Below are 21,785 nucleotides of genomic sequence, written 5' to 3'. Positions count from 1 at the left end.
TTCGGCCTTCCCCGCATCCCGCATCCCGCATTCTGAACGCTGCGGAATTCGCATCAATTCTCCCCGCATTTTGATTGCATGGCCCGCCGCTGCAGCGACCGAATGCCTCGTAGTATGTACTGAAGTGGTGAGCTTCTTCAGGATGAACTTGATGTCAAGATATCGAAAATGCCACGCAAGCTAGACCTCAGTAGCAGAGAACACAGTCTATCTTTTTCGTGACTTTACGTGGCCTGTTGTACTCCGGGTACAACTCCCATAATCTTGTCAATATTTTTTCACATGAGGAACGGCCAATTCACTCATCTAATTTTTTTTGGCATTATGAATCTCGGGAAAGCCACTTAATGTGGGCCATCGTTCCGCGCGACCGGCCAAAACAGCCCGACATAAAAGCCCTGAGTAGCCATGTAGAATACCTTCCATTATACCAAATATACACAGGCAGACCTTTACAGGTGAAGGCTGATCATGGGAGTTTTCAATTTGTCTTTTCTGATCGCCGCGCTTAGTATATCTACTATACTTGCTATTCCAACCTTCCAGGCGCAACGATCGAAATACACAGACTAGAAGACCTTCAAAAGATACGGTATTGACTTGGGAGAATAGCTCGTCCAAGAATCAATCATTGATACGACTTGGTGTGCTTCGTATTCCGGAGGCGCGTCTGACGAATAGGGTCTCTGCGAGAATCTCGGATCGCAATGTGGGCCTGTCCTAGAGCATCGCTATGCGACTTGGATTACCACAGCTGATATTGACAAGGCGGCTAAGTCAGGAATCACACTTCTGAGAATCCCCACTACATATGTTGCTTGGAGTGAACTTCCGGGCTCTAAGCTCTACTCGGGCAAGCAGACTGCCTATTTGAAGAAGATTGCGACCTATGCTATCGAGCAATATAATATATATATCATTGTTGATGTGCATGGGTTGCCTGGCGGAATCGACGGCTTGGCTATCGGTGAAGCTGCTGGTCGTTGGGGTTTGTTTCACAATCAGACGAATTTCGATTACTCAAATAAAGTCGTTGATTCGGTCCTCTCGTTCATCCAAAACTCGGGATACCCTGAATACTTCACTTTTGAACCCCTCAACGAAGCAGCCGACAATCATGACTTGTCTGTATTTGGTACATCAGCAGCTCTTTCATCTTCGGGTGCGAGCTGGGTCTTGAAGTACTATAAGGCTGTTCTCGATCGTGTTGCCGCTGTCAACCCTCAAATCCCATTCATGTTTCAGGACTGCTTCCAGGGAGAGCTATTCTGGTCGGCCGATTTTTCTAGCAGTGATAACATCGCCTTCGATGTGCACAATTACTACTTTGCTGGCCGTAACACCACATCTCAGAACGAGCCATCTTACATCTGCTCGGATACCAAGTACTCCACAGGAGATGGCAAGGTTCCTGTCTTCGTTGGTGAGTGGTCGATTCAAGCTCTATACAACAACAGCTTCGGGCTGCGCGAGGGAAACTTCAATACTGGAATTGTTGCATTCCATAGATATACACAAGGAGAGGCATATTAGACGTGGAAATTCTATGCAAATGCGACTGTTGATGGCCAGGGCACTCAGGCTGACTATTGGAACTATGAGTACTTCGTCGATCAAGGCTACTTCCATCCCAAATCAGAGGCCTCGTACTGTAGATAGTATACTGCTTTGTGCTTTGAGAAATCCCATATTTTTGCACGCATTTCATCTCATTACTTATCAATGTTGCATTTCCTAGGAGAAGAAGTGGCGCCGAAGGCTACATTTATGCGAAAGAACACTTCACGACTTTGGAACAGGAGGGATAATGGCCCGTAGAATAGTTTGATTTCTCAATTGAAGAATGTGAAATTGAAAGTCCGACTCAATCATTAGTCTCGTAAAGTAAGACAATAGAGGAAGAGACAACATGAAAAAAAAGCAAACATTTTCAAACAGTCACGCGTACACATAGGCTAGAAACAAGCGCAATAGAAGCAGAATCACAATCAAGTTAAAGAATGTTCCAACCATTTTGAACGACGCCAGCATATTCAAATAGATTAATCAAGGTGAATGCTTATTTTCCACCAAGTCCAAGAGCACTAGTCAAGCTACCGAGACCAAGGCCATCGATCAATTTGTCAAGACCAAGGCCACCGAGGATACCTTTCAACAAACCGCCGAGACCAAGGCCATCAAGAAGACGACCAACCAAGCCAAGGACACCGCTAAGGAGCAAGCCAACAGCAGCGATGATCTGGAACAGAGGCTCGGAGAGGAGAGCGAAGAGGGGGTTCAACTTCTTCTTGGCATGGGGCATGTCGGCGATGGCCTTCTTGCCGTTGTCGATGGTCTTGACCACAGTCTCGGTCAACTCTTTGAGCAGCTCAGCGAGCTGGTACTCCTCGGGGGTGGCTTCGCGTGTCTGGGCGCGCGCTTTGGCTGTGGCGGCGATGCGTCCATCGGGATCAAGGCCACGGATCGAGCCATTGCACTCCTGGAGCATACGGCCTCCCTCCTCGAGGAGGGGCTTCACATCCTTGACGAGCTTCTCCTCATCAAGCTCCTCCTTAGGCTTGCGCTCAGCAGAGGCGAGTTTCTAAGATTTATGTTAGTTCAATCCTTGGAAACTCTCAGCGATTCGACACATACCTCTTCGATCATCTTACAAACAGGCTTGACCTGCTCCAGGGTCTGGCGCAGGATGTGGCCCATACGTTCAGCCAGCTGGCGGTCCTGTTCAGCCTTAGCAGCGGCCTCCTGCTCCTCAGCAGTGGGACCCTCCTCTTCAGGCTCCTCAGGCTCAGGCTCGGGAATGTTCTCAAGCAAAGTGCACTCGCCAATGCGATTACCATCGTTGTCAACAACATAGCCGTTGTCATCGATGGTCTTACCGATGAGAGTAGCGAGGTTGCCATCGGTCAGCTTGCCAATGAGCTCTCCATCAGCATCGTAGACTTCACCTTGCTTGTTGACCTTACGGCCAGACATAGGGTTGACATCCCGCTTCTTCTCCTCGGGCTCCCAGCGCTCGGCCTTGCCGACGGTGTTGCCGTTCTTGTCGGCAATGTCACCATCCTCATCGACGGCGCGTCCAACAAGGCGCTTGGCATCGCCTTCGATCAAACGACCAATGATCTGTTCGCCGGACATGACAACACCATCCTTGCCAACAACGGCGTTGTCAAATCCGTAGAAGGGACCCTCAGCCTTTTCTTCCTCAGCGCCGGGGATGAGCTCGGCACGGCCGATGACTTGACCGTTGTCACCCCAGATCTGGCCCTTGGCATCAACCTTGCGACCCGCAAGGCCCTTTCCACCCTCGACAACGCGGCCGAAAACGGCGCCGGTGGCAGGGTCAACGACCTTGCCCGACTTGTTGACAACCTTGCCTTCAAGAACGGAGAGGTCGACCTCGGCGGGAGCCTCTTCCTCCGGAGGCTCGTAGGGCTCAGCACGGCCCTTGACGTTGCCATACTTGTCGGTGATCTCGCCATCTTCGTCAACGGCGCGACCACGGAGCTTCTTGGGGTCACCTTCAACAAGTTTACCAACAATGGAACCCTCGTCATCTTCGACGAAGCCATCCTTGTTCACGAAAAGGCTGTCCATGCCAGCGAATGGACCCTCAGGCGTGCTCTCGAGCTCGTCCTCGGGGATGAGCTCAACACGACCGATAACCTTCTTACCATCGTAGATCTCGCCATCTTCAATCTTCTTGCCAACGAGCTCCTTGGGGTTACCTTCAACAACACGAGCAATTGGGAAGCCCTCTGGACCAATGACATAGCCCGCCTTGTTGCAGGAAAGACCGTTCAGGACTGAAAGATCAGGACCAGCCTCCTCTTCCGGCTCAGGCTCCTCATAGCGCTCGGCACGACCGATAACACTGCCGTGGCGGTCAAGGACTTCGCCATCCTCATCCACGCCGCGACCGAGGAGCTTCTTAGCGTCTCCTTCAACGAGCTGGCCCACACGAGCGCCGTTCTCGTCCTCAACCCAGCCGTCTTGGACGACAACGAGGCCTTCAAGGCCGGCGAAAGGACCCTCCTCATCATTGTCGTCTTCGACCGGGAGTGCCTTGACCTTGCCGAGTACGTTGCCCTTGTTATCCCAGAACTGCCCCTTGTCATCAAGGGTAGCTCCAAGGCGGGAGATCTTCTTGGGATCACCTTCGATGAGCTCGCCGACGGGCTTGCCGGTCGCCTGGTCGATGACGAATCCACGCTTGTTACAGGCGAGACCCTCGAGGGTGTTGATATCAGGGACGCGGGCCTCGACATCGTCGGCGGCGTCTTGGGCGTCTTCAACGGCGCCTTCGCCGGCCTCCTTGATATCATCGGCAGCGTCTTGGGCACCTTCAACAGCACCCTCGCCGGTCTCCTTGACCTCATCGGCATCGACCTCTGGGGCACCGTCCTTAGCCTCACCAGCGGCGTCTTCAGCCTGATTGACACCTTCCTCGGCAGTGTCCTTGACACCCTCGACGGCATCATCGGCATCGACATCGGCGGCATCATTCACAGCATCCTTAGACTCATCGACGTCAAGGTTATCCTCGGCATCCTCCTTGACGTCATTGATCTGCTCAGTAGCACCGCCAAGAGCCTCCTCGATGGCCTTCTTTTGCTCCTCAACAGGAACAAGCTCAACGCGACCAATGGCATCGCCGTCATCATCAACAACCTCACCATCGTCGTTTAAAGTGTAACCAATGAGATCCTCGGGGTCTCCCTCAGTGATCTTACCAACAATCTGGCCAGCAGCATTCTTGATAACTCCACCATCGGAAACAGGCAAGCCTTCGAGTTGAGCGAGGTCAGTGGCAACCTGGTCTTGCAGCTCGCCGATTTTAGCCTGCGCATCCTCGGGAATCCCATTGGCCTTAGATTGCGCGTCTTCAGGAAGGTTCTGAGCCTGCTCAGCGACGTCGTGGAGGATATCCACGCGACCGATCAGGTCTCCATCCTCGTCGACGATCTCCCCATCATCGCCAACGGTCTGGCCAGCAAGATCCTCGGGGTCACCCTCGACAACTTGTCCGACGGGGTGACCTTCCTTGCCAAGTATCTGGCCACCATCGGAAACAACAAGACCCTTCAAAGAGGCCAAATTCAAGGGGACGCTGGGGAGGTTGTTCTTGAGAGTCTCTGCGCTCTGGCTGACGCTATCTTTGGCCTTTTGAGCGGATCCTTTGGCCTTACCCAGAGGGGCAGCAGAACCAGAAGCTTGGGAGACGGCATCGTCGGGAGGTGAGATAGGTCGGCGCTGCTCAGAAGCAGCGGTCTTCTTCTTGGACTTGGGAGAGGGAGTTTCGGGAATAGATTGTTCATCTTCGTCGTCGTCGATAGGCTGGGGAGCCTTGGAGTAAGCTTCTTCGCGGGGGTCTTCTTCAAGGACTTGGAGCTTTCGGCAACACTGGAGGGCTTGGATGCGGCGCTGGATCCAGAGCCTTTGCGAAGCTTGGCAGGAGTGCCGGCCTTTGAGCCGAGCTTGGGGGGAGCTTTGCTCACAGCGGGGGCAGACATAATTGTGTACTGTTTGGGATTGAGTTCCGGAGTGTATTGTGCAGATCAGATGAGAAGGAAATCGTAGACTTCCAGTGAGTATAGAAATTTTTCGTATAGTTCGAAATCAGTGTTCAAGGGCTGTGTCAGGTACAGTGACGTCGTGAATGTCGTGAGATATCAATGTGAGTCTCCGGCAGGGTGGTAGATATTGTACAGTTAGGCCGAAGGTAAGGTTCGAGACTAATGCAAAATGCTGTTTGGAATAGGACAAAGTAGTTGATGGAATTACTGTCACGAGAGAAATTCAACTGTTTAAATGAACACCCAAAGGTTCTGATATCATAGCAAACCTACAAAGCCACAGTAACAATGTACATAGGCAACTTCGTACCAGGCACAGCGATTAGAGCCTACTACGTCATGGGCAGTTGGTATCATGGCTAGCTTCATCCCTCCCTCCAATCCCGATTGATGGTTGATAGTGGTTGATGGATCCATCGTCTGCAGGGTGCACGGTTCAGAGCTGTGTGAGGGGTGGCCACAAAGCCACAGGGCAGCTGTTGCTATCATCGCTGGCATCATCATAGTGGGTCTATCAGGTGTGCAGATGAATGGATACACGCTCGGGGCCGATACCCCTATGCAGCGTGGGCTAGGGCGAATTGGCGTGTCAGAATGGGGCTGTGGCTAATTTGGGGTATGGCTGCATGGTTGAGGTGGAGTACAACATGGTGGTTCGGAGTATAGCATGACGCGGATGCCCTTTTGCTGTACCACCATTCTTCTGGGGCACAAAGTGTGCCCTTGATGACCTGATTGGGGTTCTTGCGTATGATCTGCGTGGCATTTCTCTATTACGATGTAAAACGTCCGACACATAGAGAACATGTACTTTGAAAATCAGACCACTGCGTATTCGCAACATCTCTTGACAGAAGCTTGACAGAATCATGGGGGAGCTTAACGCCGAATATTCAGGTTTTATTGTACACGCGTGCCCTGATTGATTTCTAAATCGGTCATAATTCCACAGCAAGAAAATTCATCATGAGTGCCAGTGACTGGTGGTCCGCAGGTTACAAGCCATACGAGCCATGGAAATTCTCAAGTCGGGCCATCTTTATGAAACATGAGTGACCCAATCAAGGCATGAATAGGGGGTACTTCCAGGGGTCCTTGCTCCAGTGTCTCCGCCTTGATTCGCCTCCGCTCTTACTGTCACAACCTGTCAGCCCCTGCCATTGTTTCCGTGGCTCAGTGCTCGCTGTCACAGACACGTTCGCTGCCTCGACTGGGTATCCCTGATTGAAGATACTTCTAACACAGCTACAGATTTGCGATCATCATTACCTCAGACGCCACAGATGGGCCCTAGGTGTCGGACAGTACGACTATACTTAACACTGTCACTTTCTCGCATAATAATTTAGCGTTCTACCCCGGGTAATAGAGAGAGGGGGGTAAAGGAGAATAACCTGAATGTCCTAGAGAGCCAGGGTAGCACACACGGTTCAAGCGAGCACCGATGACGATATGACCAACTTACTTATAGTATGCTCATTTCCACCAGGCCAAAGGTAGACTACATCGCACCGACCAGGTACCCCCTTGCAAATACCACACAAGCAGAGAGATCGAGGGTCGGGCGCAGCACAAACCACCGGAGTCTTGGTTGGATGAGATCATGATCGTTCGGGCGATTCATCATATTTAATCTATTATAGTGGAGCCGTCAGCCACACAAGTCATCCCGAGCGATAAACTGATATCATCGGTGCTAATTCAAGGCAGGACCAGTACTATCGGTAATAGAAAGTTTTCCACAAATTCCCCGATATCGTGCTCTCTCTATGTGGCTGTCTGGCGGCTCTTTGTATTCGTAGCACAATCTCGATAGCATTGATCTGCGACCGTTGCCGGCGTGGGATGACCCGCTAGAAAATCCCCGAACAAAGTATGGTTTAGCGCTAACGGTGTACTGTAAAATCAAGTTTTGTGGACCGCGCCAAAGGCCCTACTGAATTCAGAAACTGGGGGCGAAAGTCATGAAATTCTAAGGCAGAGTGGAGTTTCCACTTAAAATGTCCAGACCAGCTCCCAATCGGGGCCGCGGATCTGATTCAAGGCTTTCCTGCTCCCGTCACTGGGTCACGTGCATACGCGCTGAATGATCTCACGTGGCGTCAAATCCCACACACGATGTCTACGCTTTCTACATTTCCACGGTTCTAATGAGGTAAAAGATGAATCCTGTTAGCTGCAAATGACAGACCACTTGTTACACGTTGTGTGTGCAAGATACAAGGAACTAACACGCAAGTCATGCCCCCAGGAAAGAATCACGACGGGTCACGTCAATCTGTACCGCGTCTTGACGACTTTCCCGCTTGACTCTTATCTGCGATAAGTAGAACTATCCAGATGGAATGCCAAAAAATTGAATGAGACCAGGTTTATCAAGAAACAAAATAGAAATCTCCGCTTCCTGGAAAGCCTAAACCGACTAAGAACCCCACACAGCATCAAGCACAACATGTCGACGCGACCTGTCAGAATAATTTAACGACGAAGAGTGGGCTGCAGCCCAATACCATGGGATGATGGGTCCCGCTGAGACTGGACTATTTGAATAGCTTCCGGTTCGATAAGGTGTTTACCGACAAGATGCCGAACAAACTCCATCGTCCATTCCTGGCATCTCTTATTGGTTATCTACCCATGTCAGTACATATTCAGATCAGCAAATAATGATTCTCACATCATTGACTGGCGCTAGATAGTTATCACCGATCCCGGGTGTAGGTATCTCAGACGCTGCGAACTCGATTTCTCCTCTCGGGATCCCGTCGCTCTCTTTCACTCCCGATGAAGAATCAATGATTTTCGTAGAGTCAACATGGCCAATCTCAATCATCCTGTACTTCTCCGTCGAATCATCCTTTGGTGCATAGTTACGCTTCAATTCTAGGACGTAGCCTGTCATAGGTGCTCCGACGGCTTGTATCAACGTTCCTCGATCGGGGTGCTCGGCGGCAGGAACAAATATTGCAAAGTGCGACCGCTGTGCTTCAGTATTTCGGGAGCTTATCAAGAAAATATTTCTTGGAGACATTTGAAGTGATCAGTGTGATGTTGATAGAATGAAGCAAATGGACACAAACTTGACGTAATTTTGGTGTCTCCAATGCGGGGTACCCCAACTTTCCTGCCTTCCTCAGAAATCTTCATCCCGGTCAATATAATTTGCCATTTACTTCTGATGCTTTTATTCTTTCGTTTTGATGGAATATTCTTTATTTTTCTTTGTATTCTGGATATTTGTGCGGACACCTAGGAGAGTGAACGCGTCAACGGTATGATCGCTCAGATCTAGCTGACTGCCAAAAGACCGACCAGGCAAAGGTGGCAAATACATTTGAACAGGGGCCATATCTACAAACACAGCTGCGAATTGAAAATATGGTAGTTGGACTGCATCAATAGGCCTTTGGAAGTTGATTTCGATGGCTAATTAGAAGCAGAATGGGCACTGTCTACATTCTGCCAAGCAGAGATCTTGCTATGAGCATGAGCCTACTAAAGCGATAATCACCGGGGAATTTGAGGGACAAAGAAGAATATCTACCATATCTTTGGAAAACTTTAGTTGCCAGGCATTGAAGGTCTCCACTTGTACACCTTTTTGAGTGGAGACTTGATCACGCCGAGGAACATGTATTGAATCGGGAGATTCATGGAAAGGGCGAGTTGTGATGTGACCGAACAAGCAACGCTCACCAAGGCACGTCACGGCACTTTTCCACTTTAAGAACTTGCTTCAAATAGCTCTAGACAATCTATCAAGCAAAACAATCTTCAAAGAATGACCTCGAGATAACTATAGAAAAAGTGGGCCACAAGGACGAGGATCACATGGGAGTAGATCGGCCCGCATTGAGTTTTTGGAAAAAGTGCAATGAGCTACATTTTGACAACACACACTCTTAAAAAAAATCTTCTGCTGCGACTTACCGGAGCGCTAGACTCAGACCACCGCGAAGAAGTTCAGTCCCGACAAGCAGTGCCTTAGGTCTGATTGCAACAATAAAGCGGAGACTTTGCAACGCCCAATATGTCTGAAGCTGAGCGTCAAAGACAGTTACTTCTGCACTCAAGAATGCTTCAAGAGGAAATGGGTAGATCATGTCTACGCGGAAATGTCTTCAACATGAAAATTTAACATTGATTCCAATCAGCCCATACACAGGACGATACACAAGACACAAAGTGATAATCAGCTCGTCCTGACGGCACGCACCAGTAACTTTTGGACACATGGTCTGACAGCGATATAGCGAGCAGACCTTCGCATCTATTTCCAGTATACTCATATACACGCTCTTTCAGATTTTTTTTCCACTCTCCCCGCGGTGGTCTGTACCCAAAACGATCAACATCCCGACTAGGCTGAGGATGGCATTCCAAGGCGAGAGATGCGCTGGAGCAAGTCAAAGTGGGACTTATTAGATGCGACGGGTCAGGAGGTCATGCACAAGGTATGCAGATTAGCTTGAGAGGTCCTCGATATCACCGCTGCGGCAATGAAGTCCGGTGTGACTACAAACTATCTTGATGAAGTCTTCCACAACGCTTGCGTCGAGCAAGAGGTGAGTGCAATTCACCCTTTGTGAAAAACGTCAGATTATTCGGCTCACCGCGAGGCAGACACATTCTTCCCGACTGAGTTCCATCTCACTTCCCCGAGTCATTGTGTACATCTCCGAATAAGATTGTATGGCACGACATTCCCGATTAGCGAGTTCTTGACGGCGACATTCTCAACCTCAAAATTTCTCTGTACCTCGGCGGATATCACGCCGACGTGAACGAGACCTACTAAATTGGTGAAAAGGTCAAAGCGGATTAAGACTCGATCAGACTCATTGAAACGACGCAACAGGCCTTGGACATGACTATTGAGATAATCAAGCCAGGTGTTCCAATTCGAGAATTTGGCAAGATTTTCGAGAAGCACGCAGCCTTTAGAGGGCTTGCAGTCATGAAGGCTTGGAGTGGTCAGGGTATCGATCCGGAATTTCACCCTCCTCCTTGGATCCCCCACTACGCGAAGAACAAGGCTGTGGGCACGTGTAAACCCGGGATGACATTCACAATCGAACCGATCACGGCTTTGGGCAGGAACCGAGAAGTGTACTGGCTAGATGACTGGACAAATGTCACCGTGGACGGTAAATGGACAGCGCAATTCGGTGGGTTCAGACCTTTTCCGAGCCCAGTTGTAGGGTCTAGGCACCAATTTGAACATGATAGAACATACTGTACTTGTCACAAAGACATGTGTCGAGGTTCTGACCGCGAGACTCGAAAACTCCCCAGGAGATCCAATTTCAATACCGGATGCTGCAAAAGGAGATATGAGCAGCAAAATGAAAAACTGGTAATTTGGGAGCCCTTAGTACGGTCAAAAGTCGGTTAGTGAGTGGATGAAGTATTTCTCTTTCCACGGGTCGCTACGCTCATTAGACAAAGGTGGAAGACTAGAGGAGTGAAAGGCAGAACTTGCGGTGAAAATACAAATTTCCAAATTGCCCGTGCACCATATCGTCCGCCATAGGCATCACACAAATCTCACGCTAGACCTGAGTCTTCATGACCCTTATGCTCTGCTCGGTAGATCTCATCCTTCTTCACTGGGCATGTCGAGCAGCACACAACCGGACACTAACCCTTGTGAGACTATGCGTCTGGCCCTAGAGCGATTTCGCACCAAAATGGAGTCCTCTACTAGGCGATTCATCCAAGACCGCGTCATGAGATCGAAACTATTTATTTCTAAACCGAGGACGAGAAATTGAGTCTTATGCGTGTCTACCATTGTGAATTAGGAGTTAAGGCTCGAGTAAGTGGAATAATGCCGCTCCTATAAGCCCTCTTCTGCGAGCTCGCGAGACGGAGGAAGTCATGCACCTGTACAACGTATTCCACCACCTTCCCGCCCACACCGTTTTCCCGCCCACCCCCAAATCCCATAGTAATTGCGATAGATTATAACTCCATGTCTCAATGACTATTGTAGTGGGAGAACCGGTGACATAATAGCATATGTGTGGCCTCAGGCATGATCTAATGTCTGCAGTGCATAGTGTGTCTTTAAGACAGAAGTTGGAGATAGACTAAGCACCTGCCCAATTCAATTCCGGTTACCACCACATTTCCCTGTTCATGATGAAGCTTTAGGGAGAGCCCGTACGGCCTCGACAGGATATCCGTACGGCATCATTTAGGCCGATTGCCTACCCTTTCAGGCATTGTGTGTGTGTGTGTGTCTTCCAGTCTGCATTGCCAGACAGCCATCGAGCCGTCCCCGTTTCACTATCGATTTTTTAAATTACAATCTTCGCCTATAGCTATACTGAGTAATTTCTTTTAACTCTATAAGAAGTTATTAAATATTACCCTTCTTTACTTAAAGTTACACTACCCATGACACTTACGGTGTAGGCACATACACTGTCTTGTGCAATCTCTGTAAAGTACGTGAAGCTTACAGTGAAACCGTGATCCTACTCTGATTCTTTTCTTGCAGAACCCAGCTTGTGTCATACCCCTTTGGAAAGGCAAATGCAGTTGAAGACGCCGAATTTGACCGAAACGTTTTGTACACGCCGCAGTGTAGCTTTCAATTGTGCCGGTACAGATTCAGCTGCTAAATGGCCACAGATAACCCAGAGGAAGTCGAAGGCGCGCCTTGCCATGTCCAGATGATCGGCAGATCTATGAAGGATGAAGGACTCATGCAAGCTGCTCTCCTTGTTGAAAAAGCTATTACAAGGTTAATCCCATGAAGCCGCTTATATGGATACGCACTGCTACTAGCATATTCAAGATTCGGATACATAACGATATCGTAATGTACACTCACTAGTACGTGTACATGATTCACTTTCACCATCTCTGGGAAGGGATCACCAAGATAAAACGAACTCAAGCTCTGTAAATGCTACTTTCTATGATGCCATACGCTCCACACGACGCTGCAGTTCCTTGACCATATCTATTCCGACTTGGGTTGCCTCATCCAGGTTCTCCTCCGGCAGACCAAGCAGCTCATTCTGTGCCTTGGCCGAGCATTCACTGGGATCATCCGAGTAAAACGCCCTTGCGTAGAGCAGCTTACTGAAGCCAGCCATATTACCGCTCTTAACCAGTGCCAGGCCATCTTCGTATCTCTTCTTAGTCGGCTCGTGGTGAATCATCCAGTCCGCGTCGGTGGTACCCGTAACGCGCTTAACGCTCTCAAACATCTCATTTTGGCTGAGTACAAAGCTCTTGATATACAGCGCCTTGTTAAGCCACCCCGAGACAGTAAGACTCTTGTCATTTTCGTCGTCAGGAAGCTCCTTGAGACTCAGCACTCTGGCCACGGCGCGCCCAACCTGCGACAAGGTCGATACCGAGTTCTTCGTGTTGCCATCGTCATAGATCGTTAGGGACCGTTTGTCGAAGTCGAACCCGAATCGCGCCTCACCGCCCGCTAGGCTGTAATCATACCAAAATCCACAGCACACGGTGATCCACTGCATCCCGAGCCTCTCGATTTCGTCCCTGTTGGCCTTGGCCACGGGCCCCAGCATAATCTCCTCGCCGAGCTTGACTTGTTCAATGTCGCCAGCGTAGCCGTTAGGCATGATGTACGGAACACCAGCCTTGGCGGCCGCCTGGACTAGCTTGCTGTGGGTGTCGCGGGGCGCTGTGGGGGCCATTGTGATGATCAAGATCTGTTGGCCCTTGAGGGCAGCGACAATAGTTTCCTCGTCGTCATAGTCAACTGAGGCGACCAGGATGCCCTCGGGAAGTTTGTTGCTGCTATTTTTGCGGGACAGGGCCGTCACTGTGTGTTTTCCGGTTTGAAGGAGAGCAGCGGCGATGTGAGACCCAACAGTGCCTCCAGCCTAGGAGGATTTGTTACTTCTTGTTTTCATGGGTGCTGTTAGAGGGAGTTCACCTACACCGACAATGGCAACTCTCTCAACGGCATTCTTGAAGCCGGCGGGCTGGTCCTTGGCGTACTCAGGCATCTTGGCCCTTTTTGAAGTGGATATTGAATTGATGATCAATTTATATCAATTTTTATGAGCGTGGGGCAGAGTAGATTTTGAGATGTTTTGGCTCTTTTTTCCCGTTGGAGATGGTGGATGTCTATTCCTCCTTAAAGCACAGAATGGCTGTTCATTTATACACTTCAAGACCAGTCTCTCAACACCTCAATAGAACCATAGTTTTGCGCTATTTCTTCTCCATCACAGCCTAGTCACATTTGGTCACATTGGGCAAGTCCGAGCAGTTAATTCCGGACAGCTATTCTCCGCGCAACTCGTATCTCGGAAATGATCTGGCCAGACCATCAAACCTGATTCGCCCAGAAATACTGGCGCCTTAGAAGCCGTGGACCAGATCATTAAACTCTGAGTCAGGCAACGCGTGCATGAATGTCGTCGCAGCTGCACACTTGCGGGTCTGGGCCGCTCCAGAATAGCCGCGGCACATTCGGCGGACATTAACGCCCGTGATATTAAAAAACCCACAGGGCGAAGCCCCCCTATGGACGGAGTTACGTTAGGGACAACTAATGATCGCCCCGCGCTCGGCCGCTGCAGCCGCACACTTCTCAGTGACTAACACGGGCACTACCCGACAGCGGCCTGACTAACTCCGCACTTGCCGCACCGCACCGCACCGCACTAACATTGACGCGGTGTTAAGACAGCATGGCCGATAGTCCCGACTTACGGACCTTCGCGCATACCTCTGCAGTGTCAAGATGTTCAGGTTGAAAATCACTATGCGGAGACAAAAGAGCCTCGAGGCTTGTGCAGAGGCCCTGCTTCGAACCTCCAGGGACATGAAATCTAATAAATATACTACACGGCAGCCTATCAACGCATACATCCCAGGCACAAGTCGACAACATCATCTTACCGGCTGATTTAAGACTGTACTACAAGCAGTCTTACTCTGCGGGATTCCTCGTCCCCTGAGCCTTTGGGTCGCGTCATTGACCACCATATGATCTTTGCAAGAAAAAGACACTATGTCACTTGATAAGGCTCCCTCTGATCATTCGATACAGGGGCAGACCTCCCCCGAAGTCTCGAATGAGGACGATGAGAACAGCGTTGTCAAGGAGGTCCACGACAGCTACCCGGAAGGACATCAGCTTCAGCCCTTTGATTCCCACGTCGAACGCCCGCAGTCCCTCGCCGGCGAGATCCTCTTCGTCGCGATAATCTGCTCCTCCCAGCTGCTTACTCAAGCCGGTCTCGCCATCAGCATTGTGCCCCAGCACATTATTGGTCGTTCGTTCAGCATCGACGACCAGCCCGGCCAGTTAAGCTGGTTCTCCGCTGGATACGCTCTCACAGTCGGCACCTTCATCCTTATTGCAGGCCGTCTTGGCGATGTCTTCGGCCACAAGCCCTTCTTCGTGGGAGGCTACGTCTGGTTCGGCTTGTGGTCCGCTCTTGCTGGCGTCTCCGTCTACAGCAGCCCCAGCTTCTTCATTTTTGCCGCGCCATGCAGGGCATCGGCCCGGCTTTCTTACTACCCAATGCGATCGCTATCCTCAGTCGCTGCTACGACCCGGGGCTTCGCCAGAACATGATCTTCAGTCTGTTTGGTGCAACTGCACCCGGTGGGTTCGTACTCGGCGCCGTCTTCTCCAGCCTGCTTTCCCAGATGGTTTGGTGGCCTTGGTCCTATTGGATCCTGTGTTTTGCGTGCCTTCTGCTCTCCATCTTGGGCTTCTTTGCCATTCCAGCAACCCCAGCCCTGAGCAACTTAGAGCCTGGGAGTCCCAGTATTTGGCAGCGTATCGATATCTTCGGCTCCATCCTTGGTGTGGTCGCCCTGGTCCTCTTCAATTTCGCCTGGAACCAAGGCCCCGTGGTTGGCTGGCGGACACCTTACACCTACAGTATCATGACTGTGGGCATCATCATGTTCGTCATTTTCGTCCTCGTCGAGAAGAGAGTGAGCCACCCCTTGATCCCCTTCGGTGTCCTGCAGATAGGATCCCTCTTCACTCTGGCGTGCATCAGCGCCGGCTGGTCCAGCTTCGGTATCTTCGTCTTCTACTCCTTGAATCTCCTTGAGGTTCTGAGGGGCCAAACACCTCTGCTCACGTCCGCTCAGTTCACTTCGGTCGCCATAAGTGGGCTTTTCGCTGCGGGCGCCACTGGCCTGGTCTTGAGTCACTTCCGCGCTTCGACCGTGATGCTCATCGCCATGACCTTTTTTCTTATTGGTGGCATCATCTTTGCGACTGTACCAGTCCACCAGATCTATTGGGCGCAGACATTCGTGGGTATCATTGTCCTCCCTTGGGGTATGGATATGTCCTTCCCCGCGGGCACCATCATCCTGAGTCGGGCTATGCCGCGGCGGCATCAGGGTCTCGCCGCGTCGCTGGTTAATACCTTTGTTAACTACTCTATCTCCATTGGGCTTGGGCTTGCTGGCACGATCGAGGGACAGGTCAATGATGGAGGAAAAAAAAATTCTCCAAGGATATCGGGGCGCATTTTATATGGGTGTCGGTCTGTCCGGCTTGGGTGTAGCTGTGGCTCTGCTTTTCTGTCTAGTGGAGTGGCACCAGTCCACGTCGCCAGAAAAGGTGGCGCAGGAGGGATATGTTTAGATCATCTTCAATGGCAAGTTTACATAAATGCAATACTGAGTTTTAATAGACCATACCATAGTGTCACGCCGTGCCTTCATGAGTCGAGCCGCCGCTGAGTAGATTCAATCAATTTACAACGCCCTTGCGCTACTACAGCTGGATTTCGGGACCGAAAATTGACTGATATGGCTCGACGAAAAACTGATCCCAGTCCACACCCCAGCCAATGTCCGGCAAGGCGGGGTTGGCCTCGGGTTCCGGCTGCGCCTGCAAAGGCTCATAGCCCGCCTCGACAGCTTCCAGTTGGATGAGCTCCTTTCGTTTCTTTGCTATATTGAGGCTGAGAAGATGCCGCGCTATCGACAATGCCTGACGGGTCAGTCTTGTGTCCACAGCGCCGACAAGATGTTCCAATCCCTTGAAAGCAGCAGGGATGTGAGCGGAGGAGGCCGGCGTGTCGATGGCCAACAAGACGCAGGTATACTGGAAGACGCTGCCTATGACGTTCCACAAGAGACGGCCCTGGTCGGCTAGCTGCTTAGCTGCCTCCACTGCATTGTTACCGCTATCAACGACGAGTTGAATCATCTCATCGGTGATACCTGTCTTGAGCTGATAAATGCGTCTATAGAAACAAAACGCCAGGTCTGCCTTAGTGGCCACCAGGAACGGATGGGCGAAATGGAGTTTACTCAATGCCTTGAGACGCTCGAATAGCTCCTCCCTCAGAGTTGGAGGCTGACATGCGAGCTGGAACGGCGAGTTGGGCGACGGGATGATCTGGACTATCTGCACGAACTGGTCGGCAACGGATCCTGGGATCGGAATGATAGCCTGACAAGTCACAGCCGGGAATGTTACAGCTGAACGATCATATTCATACGACAGCATGTGATGGCCGGCCCACGAAATCCAGAAAATGCGCCTCAGTCGGTCTGCATCATGTCCAAGAACAGCGGCGCCGGCGATGGACGCCATTCGTTTGATGTTCTCTTCCTCGTGCAACCCGACCACTTCACAAAGATGCATGAGAGTGCACGACGCGACCCATGCACTACTGGGCCGGGTTGTGGCCCGGAGATAAAATAATCGCATGCCCCAAGCGATGATATGGTCAATGCTCAGCATCCGCATGGAGGCCGGATCATCAAGAATAGCTTTAGCGTACTGTAGAAGATCAGACTCCCGCGGGTATCTAGTTGGGGATAGGAACGATCCAAAAGCAGCGACGCCGGCGGCTACGGCGCCAAAAGCAACCGCGGTGCTGCCGGCGCCTTGATAATAACTCCGACATCGCTGAGCGTAGATTCTCGGGTCCATGTAGTCGCCGATCGGGCCTATTGCGGAGAAGTACACATTTGAGAAGAAGGCGAGATTTTCCTCCGAGATAATTTTCCCGAGGAAGCCATAAGCGTTGGAAGCCTCTTCAAGGCGGATCCCAAAGTTATAAGCGAACGAGTTGATCTTGGGGGGGCTGTCAGAGCCAAGAGCCACTCCTAAGACATGCGGGAAGGCCATAGCTGCTGATGCTCCGGTGTATCTGGACTTTTGCTCGTCGAAGATACCGGCCCCAGCGGTAGGACTCTTTGTCGATGGGCTGTTAGCTCCATAGGAAGCTCTCGCTGTATGAGATTGGCTGTCTGGGCTGCGCGAGTTGGTGGTAACCCCGCACTCCATACTACTCCCGCGGTCATAAATTATACGCTTGGCCTGTGGTAGAGCGTGCCCGGTTTCATTCACAGAGCCGGCGGTGTCGTCGTCGGCGTACCTGCAGTTATAATCATAGGTGGTGCACGTGCCGCAGGGATACTCCCCGTCGCATTTCCGCTTGCGCTGGTGGCAGGGTATGCATGCCTTCCTTGCACGCTTGCGCTTGCTAATCGTTGTGGACATGACTGTTTAGTTGCTAGGGCATAATCTTGGAGGCTTATTACAAGACAGTCAGGGGTGATTTGATCGGGTGTGGCTATGTTGGTAAGAGCGCTAAACTAGAACAGGTGAGGAATTCAGGACCCGCCTCAGTGCATACTTCCGCTGAAAACCCCTTTGCAGTATCAATCTACAACTCAAGTTTCCTTGTTCTCTCTTTTCTTGTGTTGTATTGTATTTGGCCGGCACGGGACTCGTGAGAAATTATGTGACTATAGCTTAGCGACCACATTCATTAGAAATACACTCCTACTCGTCGCATCTGTACGTAGTCATCTTCCTTTGTGGAGCGACGAACTAACATTTCAGAACACTAAAAAAAGGCCAATGCCATAACTCATCATAAGCCTACAGCACATTCTTTCATGACGTATCACACTATCTGCGGGAAATCTTATACAGATTGCGTGGTACTCCAGAGGAAGGAATCACGTAGTCCTTCAACTGAAAGAAAAATTGTTCGCGAGAATTAAGCGCTACTGGCGACAACTTGGTCTAGGAATCTTTACACCTACTTTTGCGGGTAGAGTTCTAGGACGGCAAATTCTCATGGAATCCTGGATTCGAAGTTTGAAGGTGACTATCCAAGACTCCGGAATTATCGCAGCTTGGCATAAGTCTCCGCACGAAGAATGGGAGTTGTTCAATATGAGTGCTGATGACCATGAGCCGACCGGATAAATGCAGGAGGGTGCCATTGAAGAAATCTAGTGGAAGACCGAGTGGTTAACTCTGGAAATACAGACAACAATGTTGGAAAGGTCAATCTGGTTGAGAATCTGGTTGAGAACCTGGTGAGGAATAAATGGATGGCTACCATTTCATGTCGATGCTTAAGTGGTTGGAACCACTTTGCGCAAGCACTACTTAATAACGGCTGCATGAGCTACGCGACTGTGAACGGTAACATAACAAACTTTTCTCATTCTCACGCGCATCTGGCTCACCACACCTAGGAGGTTAGATGGCGTGATTGCCGATCTTGGAAAAATTACACATGCGACATATCTTAAATTGAAATGCAAGGAAGCAAAACACAATTGCATTATCTCGTGTATCCTATGAATAAAATAGAAAACCCGATAATCTCGGGTAATACATGAATGAAATATGTAGACAGACGCCACTCTGCGCGGAAAAGGTACTTGTATATGCACACCCCAGTCCGTAAACACACTAACATTGCGCAGCATTGATTATGTCCGGAAGCATGTTGTGAGTGTTGTTCCACACCTGGGTCGAGCCAACGACAAACAAAGAACTGATATACCAAGTGTTTCTATGACCCTGGAGACCTTTCATCTTGCCATACCAGCCGCCAGCAATGTCCTTGATCGGAGGGGTCAGATGAAACGGGGAGTAATCCTGGAAGTCGACGAAGTTAGGCTCGAGGGTCTTAGCATTGTTCTGAGTCTGCAGCCACTTAATGGTGCTTCGAGCAGTGCTCTCAATCTCAGCCTGTGTCTGGGCCTGGACCGTGTTGTACCAATAAAAATAGTAACCAGGAGAAGCCGAGGGGGCAATCTCCACCACACCGGGCAGACTGGCGACTTGGTATGGTCTGTCCACGCCGACGTTAGTGTAAGCAACGCCTTCCTCAAGCCCGGTGTTGTTTACGACGCCCCCGTAGTAGTATTTGCCGGAGAGCTTGCTCAGAATGGCCTGCTCCTGCTGATCGAGACCGAAATACTTGGTGTTGTCCAAGACCGGCGGCATAGCAATGATAAGCTGTTTGGCCTTGATGAGCTTTTTGCCAGATGGGGTGTTGGCCACGAGCTGCACGCCGGACTTGCGTGTCAAGCCACGCTGAGCTGCAATGATGGAAGATTCCAGCAAGACATGCGGCTTCAACTCGGCCAGAGCGTTCACGTAAATCTCGGAATTGTCATTATCGGCACTGTGAATAGCAGCTCCCGCAAACTCTTCCAACTCAACGTGATTTCCATCATTAAAAATGGCAAGCGCGGTGGTGTCCAATGGATCGCCAGGGGTTGCTGGCCACGAGAGACCACCCACGGCCGAGCCGTAGGAAAGATTGTTCTTCTTGACGAATTCCGGCCAGGTAAGAAGCAGGTCGGCAGGGAAATTGTTGGGCAGATCAATGAGATTGTCAAGATAAGGATACTTGTTAAGCTCGGCAATGTAGTCAGGTTGAACAGTGCCCCGGGTGTAGTTGGTCAGGGCAACTTGCTTGGTGAAGTCATAATATTGGGGGATGCCGAAATCCTTGAGCTCGACATTGGCCAGAGGTGTGCGCAAACGGGCAAAAAACTCGCGAACGATCGGGTCGTCGAGGTGAATTTGTACGCCAAAGTCGACTTTGGCCCCAGTTGCAGGGTCATGGAAGGTCCTGGTGTGTCCCCCAAGTCTGTCCGAGACTTCGACCAGGGTGAAGGTTTTGTTTTGATCGGCCAAACTGATCGCTGCATAAGTCCCTGCTGCTCCTCCACCGATGATGGCAAAGTCTCGCTCGACAATGTCGTTCGCAGCAAACGCCGACGAATCGAATCGATGAGGAGTAGGGACAGATGCAGCCAAGACTCCCGCCGCGCTGGCAATGCAGAGGAATGTGGTTAACATCGTGCTAGTGAATGAAAGAATGGCAATAAGACTATGGTGGTTGGAAATATTGACTGCACTTTGTTTAAATATGCCCGAATTTCCGAATGCGACAACGGACGTCTTCTCTGACTTACGTTCCTCCGATGCGCTGATATGACACTCGAAGAAACTCCGGTGTCGACGCGAACTTAGCGGAAGGATCCGACGCAGCGGCCAAAATTTCTAGACGCCACATTACATGATGTAAGCTAGACCAACTCCATGATCTATCAGAGTATGCCTTTTTGGCACCGCCGTTGCGTTTGAAGTTTTAGGTTAGCGTGCAGCGTTGTCGGGAAGCGAGTGAGCCACTCCAAAACGTCATTGTTGATACATTTCATGACAATTGTATACCTCTGCGGCCATAGATTCCCGTAGAGTCTTCTTGTATATGTGTGCTCTTCATGTTGAGTCTAACTTGACTTGAAGGCGTCGGAGGTTTTTGTGTCGTGGTACCTTGACAATATATTCAGAAGCTCAACGACGAAGATTATAGTACAAGCTTGGCAAATACTCCTCCCTTACCATCCAATAGACCCAGATTCTTCAATATGATATCTTTCGCTCTTGATCACTGTCAAAATGCAGAATGAGTGGAACGAGCTTGTGATGGTTGAGAAGTCATTGTCTTGACTTATTGCCTTCACTTTAGTGTTCTGAAGTGGCTCAGGCGCTTATCGACTACGTTACAGCTTGTCTTATTTTGAAAAAGACTTTTGCGATATCATTGATCAAGGTGATACTCATTCCCACACATATTTTCAGTGCTGCGATCAATTCTACATTCTTAGCTTGGATCTATCATTGCGATCTTGGTTTCACTGTTTGACATGTTGAGAAACTATTCTTTAATCAGGCCAGCTCCTCAGTGGTCTGAGCTCATAGGTGCTCCATCTGACACATCTTGCAAGACTATCTTATGGGCCCGAGCCTGTTTAATTCAATTGCGTTGAGCTGGATTATCTACTGCTTAGCGGGTGAGCGGCGCGAGAGTCAAGCAGTGAATGGACAATAGATCATGCAATGCGCTATATAATTTGAATGACGCTGCTTAAGGTGGGCGTGAATTGTATCTGTAATAGATT

General features: G+C 50.3%; 9 protein-coding genes across 9 annotated transcripts; 4 read left to right on the top strand and 5 right to left on the bottom strand.

The window, feature by feature from the left end:
- Positions 1-707: 707 nt before the first annotated feature.
- On the top strand, positions 708-1,533 carry N7477_004981 (uncharacterized protein; the record flags this gene model as incomplete). Its single annotated transcript, XM_056966644.1, has 2 exons — positions 708-717; positions 755-1,533. 2 exons carry the CDS (start codon positions 708-710, stop codon positions 1,531-1,533), a joined length of 789 nt encoding a protein of 262 aa, XP_056823425.1.
- Positions 1,534-2,059: 526 nt separating this feature from the next.
- Positions 2,060-5,510, bottom strand: N7477_004980 (DUF3659 domain-containing protein; the record flags this gene model as incomplete). The annotated part of the gene is given in 3 exon segments (XM_056966643.1): positions 2,060-2,581; positions 2,635-5,388; positions 5,400-5,510. The coding sequence occupies 3 exon segments, from the start codon at positions 5,508-5,510 to the stop codon at positions 2,060-2,062; spliced, it is 3,387 nt and encodes a 1,128-aa protein (XP_056823424.1).
- A 2,541-nt stretch (positions 5,511-8,051) lies between these two features.
- On the bottom strand, positions 8,052-8,604 carry N7477_004979 (uncharacterized protein; the record flags this gene model as incomplete). The annotated part of the gene is made up of 2 exons (XM_056966642.1): positions 8,052-8,204; positions 8,251-8,604. The coding sequence occupies 2 exons, from the start codon at positions 8,602-8,604 to the stop codon at positions 8,052-8,054; spliced, it is 507 nt and encodes a 168-aa protein (XP_056823423.1).
- Positions 8,605-9,603: 999 nt separating this feature from the next.
- On the top strand, positions 9,604-9,826 carry N7477_004978 (uncharacterized protein; the record flags this gene model as incomplete). The annotated part of the gene is made up of 2 exons (XM_056966641.1): positions 9,604-9,690; positions 9,728-9,826. 2 exons carry the CDS (start codon positions 9,604-9,606, stop codon positions 9,824-9,826), a joined length of 186 nt encoding a protein of 61 aa, XP_056823422.1.
- Positions 9,827-10,072: 246 nt separating this feature from the next.
- On the top strand, positions 10,073-10,933 carry N7477_004977 (uncharacterized protein; the record flags this gene model as incomplete). The annotated part of the gene is made up of 3 exons (XM_056966640.1): positions 10,073-10,138; positions 10,432-10,741; positions 10,803-10,933. 3 exons carry the CDS (start codon positions 10,073-10,075, stop codon positions 10,931-10,933), a joined length of 507 nt encoding a protein of 168 aa, XP_056823421.1.
- Positions 10,934-12,499: 1,566 nt separating this feature from the next.
- On the bottom strand, positions 12,500-13,570 carry N7477_004976 (aromatic alcohol reductase; the record flags this gene model as incomplete). The annotated part of the gene is made up of 2 exons (XM_056966639.1): positions 12,500-13,444; positions 13,502-13,570. 2 exons carry the CDS (start codon positions 13,568-13,570, stop codon positions 12,500-12,502), a joined length of 1,014 nt encoding a protein of 337 aa, XP_056823420.1.
- Positions 13,571-14,583: 1,013 nt separating this feature from the next.
- Positions 14,584-16,188, top strand: N7477_004975 (MFS transporter; the record flags this gene model as incomplete). The annotated part of the gene is made up of 3 exons (XM_056966638.1): positions 14,584-15,027; positions 15,072-16,083; positions 16,133-16,188. The coding sequence occupies 3 exons, from the start codon at positions 14,584-14,586 to the stop codon at positions 16,186-16,188; spliced, it is 1,512 nt and encodes a 503-aa protein (XP_056823419.1).
- A 132-nt stretch (positions 16,189-16,320) lies between these two features.
- N7477_004974 (uncharacterized protein) lies at positions 16,321-18,063 on the bottom strand (the record flags this gene model as incomplete). The annotated part of the gene is made up of 1 exon (XM_056966637.1): positions 16,321-18,063. One exon carries the CDS (start codon positions 18,061-18,063, stop codon positions 16,321-16,323), a length of 1,743 nt encoding a protein of 580 aa, XP_056823418.1.
- Positions 18,064-19,275: 1,212 nt separating this feature from the next.
- Positions 19,276-20,679, bottom strand: N7477_004973 (uncharacterized protein; the record flags this gene model as incomplete). Its single annotated transcript, XM_056966636.1, has 1 exon — positions 19,276-20,679. One exon carries the CDS (start codon positions 20,677-20,679, stop codon positions 19,276-19,278), a length of 1,404 nt encoding a protein of 467 aa, XP_056823417.1.
- Positions 20,680-21,785: the final 1,106 nt, after the last annotated feature.

Source organism: Penicillium maclennaniae, assembly GCF_028827695.1.
Source record: "Penicillium maclennaniae strain IBT 15551 chromosome Unknown utg000004l:1.0-3007600.0:1.0-3009580.0, whole genome shotgun sequence".
In the NCBI taxonomy this organism is placed as follows: Eukaryota; Fungi; Ascomycota; class Eurotiomycetes; order Eurotiales; family Aspergillaceae; genus Penicillium; species Penicillium maclennaniae.
Note: the sequence above shows the minus strand (reverse complement) of the source record. Positions and strands in the feature narration are given on the sequence as shown.